A 15,914-nucleotide genomic window follows, 5' to 3' on the forward strand; every position below is an offset into this window, starting at 1 on the left:
TCCGTCTTCTTTGTTTCCAACTTTCCCATTCCAATCACCATTAATCATTAATGCATCTTGATTGCATGTTCGATCAATTTCAGACTGCAGCAGCTGATAAAAATCTTCTATTTCTTCATCTTTGGCCCGTGTGGTTGGTGCATAAACTTGAATAACAGTCGTATTAACTGGTCTTCCTTATAGGTGTATGGATATTATCCTATCACTGACAGCGTTGTACTTCAGGATAGAAACGTTCTTTTTGACGATGAATGCAACAGCATTCCTCTTCAAGTTGTCATTCCCAGCATAATAGACTATATGATTATCTGATTCAAAATGGCCAATACCAGTCCATTTCAGCTCACTAATGCCTAGGATATCAATGTTTATGCATTCTATTTCATTTTTGACGATTTCCAATTTTCCTACATTCATACTTCGTACATTCCAGGCTCTGATTATTAATCGATGTTTGTAGCTGTTTCTTCTCGTTTTGAGCCGCACCACATCAGTAAATGAAGGTCCTGAAAGCTTTACACCATCTATGTCATTAAGGTCAACTCTACTTTGAGGAGGCAGCTCTCCCCCAGTCATCTTTTGAGTGCCTTCCAACCTGGGGGTCATTCATCTTCCAGCACTATATCAGATGGTTATTCTTAAGGTTTACATTGGCTAATGCTTTTCAGAAGTAGACTGCCAGGTCGTTCTTCCTAGTCTGTCTTAGTCTGGAAGCTCAGCTGAAATCTGTCCTCCATGGGTAATCCTGCTGATATCTGAATACCGGTGGCATAGCTTCCAGCGTCACAGCATCACACAAGCCGCCACAGTATGACAAACTGACAGACATGTGACAGACTACATCTGTGGAAAGAGACGATGGAAAAGCTCGATATCATCAGTCAGAACAAAGCCAGGGGCTGACTGTGGAACAGACCATCAATTGCTCATATGCAAGATCAAGCTGAAACTGAAGAAAATCAGAGCAAGTCCATGAGAGCCAAAATATGACCTTGAGTACATCCCACCTGAATTCAGAGACCATCTGAAGAATAGATTTGATGCATTGAACACTAGTGACCGAAGACCAGAGAGTTGTGGAATGACATCAAGGGCATCATACATGAAGAAAGCAAGAGGTCATTGAAAAGACAGGAAAGAAAGAAAAGACCAAGATGGATGTCAGAGGAGACTCTGAAACTTGCTTTCGAATGCTGAGCAGCTAAAGCAAAAGGAAGAATTGATGAAGTAAGAGAACTGAACAGAAGATTTCAAAGGGCGTCTTGAGAAGACAAAGTAAAGTATTATAATGACATGTACAAAGAGCTGGAGATGGAAAACCAAAAGGGAAGAATATGCTCTGCATTTCTCAAGCTGAAAGAACTGAAGAAAAAATTCAAGGCTCGAGTTGCAATAGTGAAGGATTCTATGGGGAAAATATTAAATGATGCAGGAAGCATCAAAAGAAGATGGAAGGAATACACAGAGTAATTATACCAAAAAGAATTAGTTGATGTTCAACCATTTCAAGAGGTGACATATGATTAGGAACTGATGGTACTGAAGGAAGAAGTCCAAGCTGCTCTGAAGGCATTGGCGGAAAACAAGGCTTCAGGAACTGATGGAATATCAACTGAGATGTTTCAACAAACAGATGCAGCGCTGTAGGTGCTCACTCGTCTATGCCAAGAAATATGGAAGACAGCTTCCTGGCCAACTGACTGGAAGAAATCCATATTTATGCCTATTCCCAAGAAAGGTGATCCAGCCAAATGTGGAAATTATAGAACAATATCATTAATACCACACGCAAGCAAAATTTTGCTGAAGATCATTCAAAAAACGGCTGTAGCAGTATATCAACAGGGAACTGCCAGAAATTCAGGTTGGTTTCAGAAGAGGACGTGGAACCAGGGATATCATTGCTGATGTCAGATGGATCCTGGCTGAAAGCAGAGAATACCAGAAGGATGTTTACCTGTGTTTTATGGACTATGCAAAGGCATTAGACTGTGTGGATCATAACAAATTATGGATAAAATTGCAAAGAATGGGAATTCCAGAACACTTAATTGTGCTCATGAGAAAACTTTAGATAGATCAAGGAGCAGTTGTTCAGACAGAACAAGGGGGTACTCCACGGTTTAAAGTCAGGAAAGTTGTGTGTCAGTGTTGTATTCTTTCACCATACCTATTCAATTTGTATGCTGAGCAAATAATACAAGAAGCTGGACTATATGAAGAAGAACAGGGCATCAGGATTGGAGGAAGACTCATTAAAAACCGGCATTATGCAAATGACACAACCTTGCTTGCTGAAAGTGAAGACAGCTTGAAGCATTTACTGATGAAGATCAAAGACCGCAGCCTTCAGAACGGATTAGACCTTAATTTAAAGAAAACCAAAAGCCTCACAATTAAACCAATAAGTAACATCATGATAAACGGAGGAAATATTGAAGTTGCCCAGGAATTCATTTTACTTGGATCCACAATCAACAGCCATGGAAGCAGCAGTCAAGAAATCAAAAGATCCATTGTATTGGGTAAATCTGCTGCAAAGGACCTCTTCAAAGTGTTGAAGAGCATAGATGTCACCCTGAAGACTAAGGTGCGCCTGACCTGTGAAAGCTGGACGATGAATAAGGAAGACAGAAGAAGAATTGATGCCTTTGAATTGTGGTGCTGGTGAAGGATATTGAATATACCATGGACTGCCAAAAGAAAGAACAAATCTGTCTTAGAAGTACAGCCAGAATGCTCCTTAAAGGCAAGGATGGCGAGCGAGACTGCATCTTATATACTTTGGACATGGTTTCAGGAGGGATGAGCCTCTGGAGAAGGACATCATGCTTGGCAGAGTACAGGGTCAGCAGAAAAGAGGAAGACCCTCAAAGAGGTGGGTTGACACAGTGGCTGCAACAATGAGCTCAAGCATAACAACAATTTTAAGATGGCTCAGGACCAGGCAGTGTTTTGTTCTGTTGTGCATAGGGTTGCTATGAGTCAGAGCCGACTCGACGGCACCTAACAGCAAAAACAAAGAGCATGAGGAAACCCTGGTGGTGTAATGGTTAAGTGCTATGGCTGCTAACCAAAAAGTTGGCAGTTTGAATCCACCAGGCACTCCTTGGAAACCCTGTGGGGCAGTTCTAGTCTGTCCTGTAGGATGTCTATGACTTAGAATTGACTTGATGGCAATGGGTTTGGTTTGGGTTTAAAGAGAATGATTTTGGAGTTGACTATCATTCTTTAAAAAGAGGTAAGGAAGAAAAAAAGAAAAGAAGGAGAGATGAAGGAAGAAACTATTCCTAGAACAGCCCCCAATGGGAAAGCAGGCACCTCTAAGGGTAGTGAGCTCTGGGCTTCTTAGCTGCTCCTGAGAACATTCCCTCACAGTTCTTATTGCCTGTACCTCTAGACAGCTCTGAACACTTTGCTGTTGGCCTCAGTGGAGTGAGAGGGCTCTAAACCAGAGAAGGAATGCAGGAAACCCTGCCCAGTTCATGCACCTGCTTTCCACACTCCCTGCAGAGTCTTGAGAACTAATCAGGTATTATATAGATGGTGCCTGCATGTAAATGATGCCAAATGACCAGTAAAAAACGTTTTAAAAATCATGTAATTAACTGATTATATAAGCCAGCTCACAAGACAAGGTATAAACAGTTATAATTACACAATACCAAATAACATGTTGGGTTTTTTTTTTTTTTTCCTGAATTAATCTCTGGCTGTGTGGGTGTGGATGTGTTTGTGTCTGCAGACAGCCAGTGCTGACAGGAAATGCCCTTTGCTATGGCATAGGCAAAATTGACAAGAATATATGATGTTCATTTCCCTGACAACCCAGCATAGGTGGGGCACTGGAAAATGTCTGGGACCAGAAAACAGCTACCCGTCAGGACTTTTATTTAATGTGCCATTGAGGGCAAATTCTGTGACTGACACTACCCTCAGGCAGGTACACTGTGATTACAGCTTCCTGAACTGCTTTTATTTTTCCTCCATCAGCCTCAAGACCTCTTCCGCACAGACTCTAAGTATTATAAGTATACGTATTATAAATGTAAGTATTATCCTCTGCTCTCCTGGACCACGAGGGCCCTACACATGTGCACTGAGTCCAGAACCCTCAATCTTTGGGAGTATTTCATTTTTAAAGTATTTCTTACTCCTTGTCTTAGTTGGAAACCCTGGTGGCATAGTGGTTAAGAGTTACAGCTGCTAACCAAAAGGTCAGCAGTTCAAATCCACCAAGTGCTCTTTGGAAATCCTAAGGGGCAGTTCTGCTCCATCCTATAGGGTCACTATGAGTCGGAATCGACTCGACGGCGATGGGTTTTGTTTTTGTCTTAGTTATCTAGTGCTGCTCTAACAGAAATACCACAAGTGGGTGACTTTAACAGGTATTTATTTTCTCAAGTTTAGGAAGCTAGAAGTTTGAACATAGGGCACCAGCTCCAGGGCATCAGCTCCAGGGGAAGTATCTCTCTCTCTGCTCTGAGGGAAAGTCCTTGTCTTTTTTCAGGACCCTGCTGGTGTAGTGGTTAAGAGCTACAGCTGCTAACCAAAAGGTCAGCAGTTCAAATCCACCAGGCACTTCACGGGACACTTCTACTCTGTCTACTCTGTTCTCGACAGCAGTGGGGTTTTGGGTATTCCTAGGTTTCTAGGTGATCACGTGGCGTGTATCTTCTTGGCTACGCTTGCTTGCTTGTTTGCTTAAACTGCTATTTTATAGCTCAAAAGAGACACATCATGCATTAATGTTGCCTAATTAACATAACAAAGGAAACTCGTGCCCAAATGGGATTATAACCATAGGGATAGGGTTTAGGGAGCCTTGGTGGTGCAGTGATTAAGGGCTCAACTGACAACCAAAAGAGGTCAGCAGTTCTAATCCATCAGCCACTCCCAGTAAACCCTACGGGGTAGTTCTACTCTGTCCCATAGGGAGGATATGAGTCCACCGCACCTACCACCAACAACTTATTATATGCACACCCATAAATATACAGTATATGAACATTCCTAATTAGAAATACCTAGCATTTATTGAGCACTTATAGTTGCCATTAGGTGCCATCGGTGCCAACTAATAGTGACCCTATGTACAACAGAATGAAACAATGCCCAGTCCTGCTCCATTCTCACAATCGTTGCTGTGTTTGAGCCCATTGTTGCAGCCACTGTGTCAATCCCTCTCCTTGAGGGTCTTCCTGTTTTTCACTGATGTTTCTCTCCAGGGAATGGTCCCTCTTGATAACATGCTCCAAGTATGTGAGACAAAGTCTCGCCATCATCACATCTAAGGAGCATTCTGGCTGTACTTCTTCCTAGACAGATTTATTCTTTCTTCTGGCAGCCCATGGTATATACAATATTCTTTGCCAACACCATAATTCAAAGGTATCAATTCTTCTTCGGTCTTCCTTATTCATTGTCCAGCTTTCACACGCGTATGAGGCAATTGAAAATACCATGGCTTGGGTCAGGCACACCTTACTCCTCAAAGTGACGTCTTTGCTTTTTAACACTTTAAAGAGGTCTTTTGCAGCTGATTTGTCTAATGCAATACATCATTTGATTTCTTGACTGCTGCTTCTATGGGTGTTGATTGTAGGTCCAAGTAAAATGAAATCCTTGACAACTTCAGTATTTTCTCCATTTATCATAATGTTGCTCATTGGTCCAGTTGTGAGACTTTTCATTTTCTTTATGTTGAGGTGTAATCTATACTGAAGGCTATAGTCTTTGATCTTCATCGGTAAGTGCTTCAAGTCCTCTTTGCTTTCAGCAAGCAGGGTTGTGTCATCTGCATAAGGCAGATTGTTAATGAGTCTTTCTCCAACCCTGATGGCCTGTTCTTCTTTATATAGTCCATTTTCTTGGATTATTTGCTTACAATACATGAAGAAAGCAAAAGGTCATTAAAAAGAAAGAAAATACCAAAATGTAGGTTAGAAGAGAGTCTGAAGGTTGCTCTTGAATGTAGAGTAGCTAAAGCAAAAGGAAGAAATGAAGTAAAACAGCTGAACAGAAGATTTCAAAGGGCATCTTGAGAAGGCAAAGTAAAGTATTATAATGAAATGCACAAAGACCTGGAGCTAGAAAACAAAAAGGGAAGAACACACTCAGCATTTCTCAAGCTGAAAGAACTGAAGAAAAAATTCAAGCCTGGAGTTGCAATTTTGAAAGATTCTATGGGCAAAATATTGAACAACACAGGAAGCATCAAAAGAAGACGGAAGGAATACACAGTCACTTCACCAAAAAGAATTGGTCGACATTCAACCATTTCAGGAGGTAGCATATGATCAAGAACTGATGGTACTGAAGGAAGAAGTCCAAGCTGCACTGAAGGCACTGGTGAAAAACAAGGCTCCAGGAATTGACGGAATATCAACTGAGATGTTTCAACAAGGGAAGGCAGCGCTGGAAGTGCTCACTTGTCTATGCCAAGAAATTTGGAAGACAGCTACCCGGCCAACCAACTGGAAAAGATCCATATATGTGCACATTTCAAAGAAAGCTGATCCAACAGAATGTGGACGTTATCAAACAATATCACTAATATCATATGCAAGTAAAATTTTGCTGAAGATAATTCCCAAAGTGGTTGCAACAGTACATGGACAGGGAACTGCCAGAAATTCAAGACAGATTCAGAAGAGGATGTGGAACCAGGGATATCACTGCTGATGCGAAATGGATCCTGGCTGAAAGCAGAGGATACCACAAGCATGTTTACCTCTGTTTTGTTGACTATGCAAAGACATCTGGCTGTGTGGATCATGACAAATTAAGGATAACATTGGGAAGAATGGGAATTTCAGAACACTCAATTGTGCTCATGGGGAACCTGTACTTTAACCAAGAGGCAGTCTTCCAAACTGAGTAAGAGGGATACTGCGTGGTTTCAAATCAAGAAGGGTGTACCTCGGGGTCGTGCAGGAGTAGCTCATTTAATTCTCACAGTAACTCTGTGAGGGAGGTACAGTTATTGCTCCTATTTTAAAGATGAGAAGCGGAGGCCAAGGGAGTTAAGTAACAACCTAGGTCTCACAGCTAATAAGTAAACATTAGCACACTCAAAACTGCTGAACAACCCGTGTTATTGGTGACGTTCAGTGTTGCCAACACGGAGGCCGTGGTTTCAGTGCTTTTTACTTCCCATCAAGTGCGCGCTGCTGAGCTTCCAGCAGAAGACAAACAGGAGGACAGGTGTTACTTTAAGGGCGTGGCGGAGGTTGTAACCCGAAGCCTCCTCCAGCGCGCTCCCGAGGGGCCTGGGAGGCTGCACCCAGTCGGTGCGCGCCCTGAACTCCCGCGGGTCTGGCCCGGCCTCGCTTCCAAAGTTGGAGCGCTCCTAGTGGGAGGGGGCGGGGAGGGCAGTGGATCAGTGACGTCACGGTGGAGCAGGGATAAAGGGCTCCGGCCACAGTCGGGGCGAGGACACCGCCCCGGGAGCGGAGTGGCCGTCGGGCTCCGGACTCGTGCGTAGACCCCTCGCTGCGCCCGCCTCCCTGGGAGCACCATGCCCCAGAACGTGATCCTCCCGGGCCCTGCGCCCTGGGGGTTCAGACTCTCGGGGGGAATAGACTTCAACCAGCCTTTAGTCATCACCAGGGTAGGTATTTCCCCTTCTTGCCTTCACTGCCAGTCGGGGGCTGTGGCGTCCTGGGGGGCGCAGCAGGTCCCCTGGAGCGGAGAGTGGCAGGTGCGCCCGAGGCGCGGGAGGGTGGTGCGTGCGGTGGGTCCGGGGCTGCGGGCGCACAGCTCGAGGGGCGGCTGCAATTTGATAGACTGAGGCTCGGAGGGTGCAGAGCAGCTGAGAGGGTAAACACCCAACTCAGAGGGTCTCTGCAGCGACCTTCCGAGGAGAGGTAAACTGAGCGCTTGACCCTGGCTCGTGCGCTGCCTTCCCGCCCGCCCTCCCTCCGCACCCCGGCTCCCTTCGGTAAGGAGCGAGATGGGATCCTGGGAAGGAGAGACAGAAAGACCGACACCAGGGTCATGTCTTCGAGTTAAACCGTCCTCTGAGAGTTTTTCTTGTAAACTTCAGCGAGGCGCCGTTTGTAGGGTACAATGTGGATTGGCCAGTTTGGAGCCGGTCATATCAGGGAAAATATTGCTAATGTGTATTCCTGGTTTCCAGGCATTTTGAATAAATATTTTCCTAAGCTTGGAACTTGGCTTAGGAATCATCCCTTATAACTCAAACTACAAAGAAAACTTGTCAGACTGTTTAGTTTACCTGATGGAAAGTAACCACCCAGCCTGATAACTCAGAAGATAATAATTTAATATCAAAGTCAAGTTTCTTTCCTTGCTCAGTGCTCTCTAGAGAGCTGTTATGAGGAAAGAAACAAAATAGTAAAAGTAAAACCTCTAAGTCCTGTCAGTAAGTGTCTAGGATTAATTCTAAAGCGTTACTCGCTGTAGCTGACTTTTTCTAACACTTGCATTTGTCTTAATAGAAAATTATTTTTGTTTCAGTTATCACATACAAAGAATTTAAAATCTAATTTAACAGCATAAACTTTCAAAGTATATACTTTTATTTTCATAACATTATACCTTTAAACCAAACCAAATCCACTGCTGTTGGGCCGCTCCAACCTTGTAGGACAGAGTAGAACTGCCCCATAGGGTTTCCAAGTAGCAGCTGGTGGATTCGAACTTCCGCCTTTAGGTTAGCAGCAGAGCTCTTAACCACTGTGCCACCAGGGCTCTGATTAGCATACCTTTGTTTTCTTTCTTTACTGTTTATACTATATTTTATAAATAAATACATACTTTACAAAATGATTTATTCAGAGATTTTGAACAAAGGAATGGCCTTCTAAATTCTTTTGTATTTATATATGTCTGTGAGATTTCGGAGGAGCCCTGGTGGCACAGTGGTTAAAGCGCTGGGCTGCTAACCCCAGGGTCAGCAGTAGGAACCTACCAACCACTCTGCAAGAAATGTGGCAGTCGCTTCGGCAAAGATTACAGCCTTGGGAACCCAGTGCGCAGTTCTACTCTGTCTCGTAGGGACGCTGTGAGTCGGGATCCACTTGATGGCAGTGGGTTTGGTTTTGGTTTGGATGAGATTTAGGAAACAAAGTCCTTTTTAAAATATCTCCAAATATGTATTATACAGGCACATTCAATGGAACATTTTAGGCTTTGTTTTACATTTTTCAAAAACATATAAACGTATCTGACACATGTTTTTGTATAAGACGTGAAAACTCAATATCCCCCAAAAATGATCCTAAGTAAATTAAGCAGAAAATGCTTCAGTGATCCAGGCCAAGCAGTGCCTTTAATGGATTTACCAAAGAAAATAGTTTTCCATTATCTCTACTGAGAAATACTTTTAAAGTTTATGGTGTATAGTTTTCACTTGTTTATATTAAATGAACCAAGTGTTTGAATGCTAACAAAGGATAAATCGTATTTATATTATAACCTGAAGAAGTAAATTATTTTGTCACAAACTCCTTTAAGGATTTATAAAAGAAATGTCTTGCTTTTACTATGTAACATGTCAACACGATTAATCATATGTTGGAAATTTTGAGTTGTTAACATTATAAACAATGTTTATTTTAAAGCAGTCCTCTTCCATTTCTAGAACTGGACTAGAGAAGCTGTTGGTAAAATATTAGCTATAATGACAATTACCATTCGGAAAGGTAACGCTTTTCTGAACTTTTGATCCGTAACTAGTTTCTGCCACTCATTCTGACACTTGGTTCAAAAACACTGTAAGACCATATATGACTATTTCATTTGATTATGTCTTTTCACTTCAATTAATTTGTTAACTTAGGGAGAACAGACAAAACTAATTCATTTTTTTATCTCAAGTGTCCCCAAACCAACTAATGTACATAGTAGATTCTTGTTGAATAAATGAACACATATTAATTTGAACTTTTATGCCTTAGTGAATACCTAATTGAAGTTATAAGAATACTGAAAATCATTTGAAAAAGACTAAAATGTATTACAAAGTATAATTGTCAGTATTGTTGTTAGTAGACTTATTCTGTAATTTTTATACTATTTTAGAAGGCAGTAAATATGGTCATGTGTGCATTATTACACTCTTTGCCTTCCCATGTCCTACCCTCAGCTCTTCATGTGCACTAAACAAAACACGAAGCAAAAGGACACTTGCCATCTGATCGATTCCAGTTCGTGTGTGTCAGGGTAGGACTGTGCTCCACGGTGTCTTCAATGGCTGGTTTTTCAGGAGTGGATCACTAGGCCTTTCTTCCAAGGTGCCTCTGGGTGGACTCGAACCTCTGATCTTTCATTCAGCAGCTGAGTGCATTAACTCTTTGCACTGTGCACTGACTCACTTAAGTCTCGCAGTGATCCTGTGAGAGTGGTGCTATTAGTCTCCCTTTTTGCAGATGAGGAGAGTGAGGCTTCGAGTGACTCGTTAACCTACACCTGATCCTGGAGCTAGGGAGGGGTAGGGCAGGATTTGATGGCGGATCTACTTGCCTCCAACGCTTGCGTTCTTAAATCCCCAACGTGAAAGGTTGCACTCATTATGCCAATATCTCCAAACAGATGTTCTCTGCCATCCAGTCATCGCTTAATCCCACTGGTTCTGTCTTCAAGACTTTAGACTCCTCCTTTCTGTCCCTATTCCAGACTTCACCTTGACTCCCCCCATTCCAGTTCACCCTGCATATTCTTACTAGACATCTTCGTAAAATGCAAAGTTGCTCCTCTCTCCCTGATTCTCAAAAATCCTTCAATGACATCACCAATTTAAAGAAAATAAAATCTGTGATTTTTAGCACAGCATCCATCTATTTCAACTCATGTTTCCAGCATGGTTTCCTCACTCTCTCCTCCCACGCTCTCCCTTCTCTCCTCCCACCCCATACACAGTAGTTGTGCTGCTACTCTGGACCACTGTTGATTTCCCCAATATGTCTTTGCTTTTTCTATCATTTTCCTCAGAATTCTCTTCTCGTCCCCACCCCACTGTTCTCCATGCCTGTGGAAACCCACTCAAACACCCCCCTCCGACCAGTCCCGCAATAATAGCCATCTTACCCACTTGATCACCATAGCTGTTGGTCTATGACCTCTTCTTGGTACTTATGTTTTCTACCAGGCAGTGGTGTCGGTAGAGCTGGTGTCACCCAGTGGGGTAACTCATGGTGTCACCTCCTGTCTTAGTCATCTAGGGCTGCTATAACAGAAATACCACAAGTGGAAGGCTCTAACAAAGAGAAATTAATTATCTCACAGCCTAGGAGGCTAGAAGTCAGAATTCAGGGTGCCAGCTCCAGGGGAAGACTTTCTCTCTCTGTCCGCTCTAAGGGAAGACTGATGACAAGGACTTTCCCCTAGAACCGACAGAGACAGGAACCCTTCCCCTGGAGCTAGCACCCTGAACTCTGACTTCTAGCCTCCTAGACTGTGAGGGAATAAATTACTCTTTGTTAAAGTCATCCACTTGTGTTATTTCTATTATAGCAGCACTAGACGACTAAGACAGAATTTGAGTCCGAAAGAGTGAGGTGCTGCTCTAACAGATACCTAAAATGTGGAAGCAGTTTTGAAACTGAATGGGTAGGGGCGGCAAGAGTTTTTAGATTGCCTTGAGGAGACTCTTGGTGGGACTACAGACATCAGAGACAATTCTGGTGAGGACTCAGAAGGAAGTGAGGAGAAGTGTAACATTGGAGACAGCACAGACAGCAAGAAGCAGAGGCAGAGAAACACAGCAGCAGAACCAGGAGACCAGCACAAGATGGCATTGGAGCCATCCCACAGAGCAAGAGAGCTGAGTGCCATTGGGCAGGAGGCTTCCTGGTGAAGTGAGGTGCCTCCAAACACTTATCGGTGGATCTAGGCTTGCCGACCCACAAAGCAAGAGAGCTCAGTGCCTTCCAGCTGAGGTTTACTGGCAGAGTGGGGTGCCTCCAGGCACTTACTGGAGGAGCTAAAGAGCTTTGCAACACTTGCCCGAGCAGGGCAGATGCATGAACCTCCTACCACCAAGAAAGCAGTGCTAGGAGTGGAGTGAATCCTTTGGACCCAGGGTCCCTGTGCTGAGACGCTCCTAGACCAGGGAAAGATTTATGAAAAGGAGCTTCCCCCAGAGCCGACAGAGAGAAAGCCTTCCCCTGGAGCTGGCACCCTGAATTTGGACTTCTAGCCTCCTAAATTGTGAGAGAATAAACTTTTTGTTAAAGCCATTCACTTGTGGTATTTCTGTTACAGCAGCACTAGATAACTAAGAGATCACCACCCTCCCCCGTCCCACAGACCGCTGATTTTGTCAAATTGGCTGATTTTGTCAAATTTTCACATCGCTAAGTGAACTCCTTTCCAAGAAATTTTTCTTGCACGTACGCTCTGAGGAACCTCTTTCTGAAGTTCTTAGACCACCCAGAAGGTGATCCTGCACTCGTGCCAAGTTACCGACTGTTTTCCCACGTGGTCCGATGTGGAGTACACTGCAGCTCCTTCTGTCTACATGATATGAAATGATTACGTACATCTGATGCCAGCATGTTCTTTTTCACATGATCTCTCTCTCTTTCCTCTCCTCGCCCATCCTTCCTTCCTTCCTTCCCGGAGCCCACTCTTCTTTCCATGACACCGGGATCAAGATCACTGTAAGCAAGAATGCTAATTGGACTTGGGTACCAACATAGGAAATGCTAGTGTATTCTTGGGGACTCATGGGGAACCTCAGCTGTGCAGAGTAGAACTGCGCTTCATAGGGTTTTCAAGGGTGGAATCTTCTGGAAACAAATCAGGAGACCTCACCTCCAAGGCACCTCCGGATGGGTTTGAATCACCAATTTCTCTGGTGACACAATGGGTAAGTGCTCAGCTGATAACCAAACACCAGCAGTTTGAACCTGCCAGCGGCTTCGGGGAGAAAGATGTGGGGCAGTCTGCTTCCCTAAAGATTACAGCCTTGGAAACCTTCTGGGGACGTTCTACTCTGTCCTATAAGGTTGCTATGAGTCAGAATCAAGTCCGTGGCAATTTTTTTTTTTAAACTCCAGCATTAACAATGTGTGCCACCCAGGGACTCCATGGAATGCCAGCATTGAGAATTAAAGGGTGTAAACATATGGGTAAAGGCTGTGAGGGGTTAAAGGTCACGACACCCATTTCAAATGGTGGATCACATTTTTTGTTTTGCTTTAACAACTTAAATTTCTTAGATTACCTCATAATCACTTGACAGAAATCTTTTTTAAAAAATGAAAAATAAGTTGACTATATGTAGATTGACACAGTGGCAACTAATAACAGCAAATATATTCTTAATTTTTGTAGACTTTAACATAGAAAAGTATAACACTTTAACATAAACTATATCATCCTTTGAAATTTTAGGAAGAAATGTTTATAGCTAAATGCAGTCCTTTCCAGGCTTATACAAATGTAGTGAAAAGGTCAATGTGAATAAAACCTATTTAATTTTGTTCTCACAATGACTGTGTCTGCGTGGAAGTACTGGTTCATGTGTTCATTACATTCATAGCCCACAAATATCTACTAAGTACAGAATGCATCCTCCATGAAAACTTAGTGATGTAATTATGACTTTAGACTTATTTCTACTCCTGACAATCTCATGTCGATACTAAAAAAATGTCAATAGAAGGGACATAAACTACCATTAAGTTGTTAAAAACAATCCATCCTTGATTCCACAAGAAAGGTATGACCAAAGAGATAGAAGGGGTTAGGAGAGAGATTACCTACAGGAGAGGCATTGTGGAATAGTGGAAGCACCTGAGCTATAAGTCAGACAGACCCAGGCAGGAATTTCATATTTTCACTGGATGTGTGACCCTAAGTAACCTGCTTATATTTTCTGAGCATCAATTTTCTCCCCTAAAGACAGAGATAACTCTTTTGTAAGATTTTCTTGATAACAGAGGTGATAAACCAAAACCCAAACCCATTGCCCTCAAGTAGATTCCTACTCATATAGCGACCCTATGTGACAGAGTAGACCTGCCCTGTAGGGCTTCCAAGGAGTGGCTGGTGGATTTGAACTGCCGGCCTCTTGGTTAGCAGCTGAGCTCTGAACCACTGCGCCACCAGGGCCCCAAGGAATCATCTCAGATACTTGTTAAAAATACAAATTCTCTAGTTCCTCTCCTAGAGATTCTGGTTCAGTTCGTTGAGTGGAATCTGAGAGCCTTTACGTTCAACAAGGACCCCAGCTGATTCGTATGTCTTGATCATCTAGTGCTGCTATAACAGAAATACCACAAGTGGATGGCTTTAACAAAGAGAAGTTTATTCTCTCGCAGTCCAGTAGGCTAGAAGTCCGAATTCAGGGCGCTGGCTCCAGGGGTAGGCTTTCTCTCTCCCTGTCTGCTCTGGAGGAAGGTCCTTGTGATGCATCAGTCTCCCTTGATCTGGGAGCATCTCAGTGCAGGAACCTCAGGTCCAAAGGATGAGCTCTGTTCCTGGCACTGCTTTCTTGGTGGTAAGAAGTCCCGTGTCTCTCTGCTCTTGTCTCTCTTTTATATCTCAAAAGAGATCCACTTAAGACACCATCTAATCTTGTAAATCTCATTGATATAACTGCCGCTAATCCATGTCATTCACATTATTGTGACAGGATTTCCAACACATGGGGAAATCACATCAGATGACAAAATGGTGGACAATCATACAATTCTGGGAATCATGACCCAGCCACGTTGACGGATATTTTGAGAGGACACAATTCAGTCCATGACATCTTATGATCAGGCAGGTTTGAAAACATGGGGCCGAGTGATGAACTGAAGTATTATTTCCAATTATCTCTCTAGTACTTTTTACATTCGATACTCTTATGAACTTGAATAATAAATAATTAATGGAAAAAACCTATGCCTCACTTTAGCTCTCTCCTTATGTGGAAAAACATAATGACAATAAACTGTGACCAATAATATAAAATAATTCATTAATGAAAAAATAATATATTTTTGTGATTAAACAGATTTTAAATTGCTGGGCCATTTTAGCAGCCGTTTTCTGATCACTAGGCCAGCTGAACTTGAGAACTAAGAAGAGGTGACAGGATCAGGTTTTCTCCTTCTCCCTAATCCCCCTTTCTTCACCCTTTTTTTTTTAACCTCAATTTCCTTCTTGGAGGCTCAGGATAGTAATTGTCAGGTTGAACACAAAGTCAGAAGCGGGTTCTGGCCGTCACCATCAACCACTTTCCTTATTTGTCATCTGAAACAGCTGATATTGTACTACAGCTGTTCCCAGCTTAGGGAGAAGTCACAGGTTACCTAGACTCCTCTCCCGCTCAGAAAACAGGACAGTCTTCCTTGTTCAGCCTGTCTTAGAGAGTTTTTGTGATAGTCAATGGTATGAGAGTTTTGCAAATGTAATATTTTGCATAAATGTAGATAGTATTATTAATTTTAGTATTAATATTCATAAAATTAAGTAATGTTCAATATCTAAGTTAAGAACACCAGATGCCTCTGTTTAAAATTCGTATGGACACATATACATTGGAAACCCTGGTGGCGTAGTGGTTAAGTGCTATGGCTGCTAACCAAGAGGTCAGCAGTTCAGATCCGCCAGGCGCTCCTTGGAAACTCATGGGGCAGTTCTACTCTGTCCTATAGGGTCGCTATGACTCAGAATCGACTCATATTAGGATTGAGTGTCATACAGCTAAAATCTACTTAAGTATATGAGAAAATATGCTTAAGCTAACACATTGAGCCATGTTTCCTAGTGTTTTAACTCAAAGAAAAGCATTCTGGTCTTAGAAGTTTAAAAATAGAAAGCACTGATTTTGACAAACTATAAAAAAAAAAATCCAAACCAAACCCACTGCCATCAAGTCGATTCTGACTCATAGCTACCCTGTAGGACAGAGTAGAACTGCCCCACAGAGTTTCCAAGGAGCGCCTGATGGA

General features: G+C 42.8%; 1 protein-coding gene across 2 annotated transcripts in view; it reads left to right on the forward strand.

The window, feature by feature from the left end:
• The first annotated feature begins 7,501 nt into the window (after positions 1-7,501).
• The window catches only part of PDLIM3 (PDZ and LIM domain 3), a 32,165-nt gene continuing 23,752 nt past the window's right edge, over positions 7,502-15,914 (forward strand). For both annotated transcript variants that reach the window (XM_003412334.2, XM_003412333.2), the window contains exon 1: positions 7,502-7,612. In XM_003412334.2, coding sequence (XP_003412382.1) covers positions 7,520-7,612 — 93 coding nt within the window. In that variant the 5' untranslated portion in view covers positions 7,502-7,519. The remainder of the gene's footprint in view (positions 7,613-15,914) is intronic.

The sequence above is a fragment of the Loxodonta africana genome, chromosome 19 (assembly GCF_030014295.1).
Source record: "Loxodonta africana isolate mLoxAfr1 chromosome 19, mLoxAfr1.hap2, whole genome shotgun sequence".
NCBI classification, from domain to species: domain Eukaryota; kingdom Metazoa; phylum Chordata; class Mammalia; order Proboscidea; family Elephantidae; genus Loxodonta; species Loxodonta africana.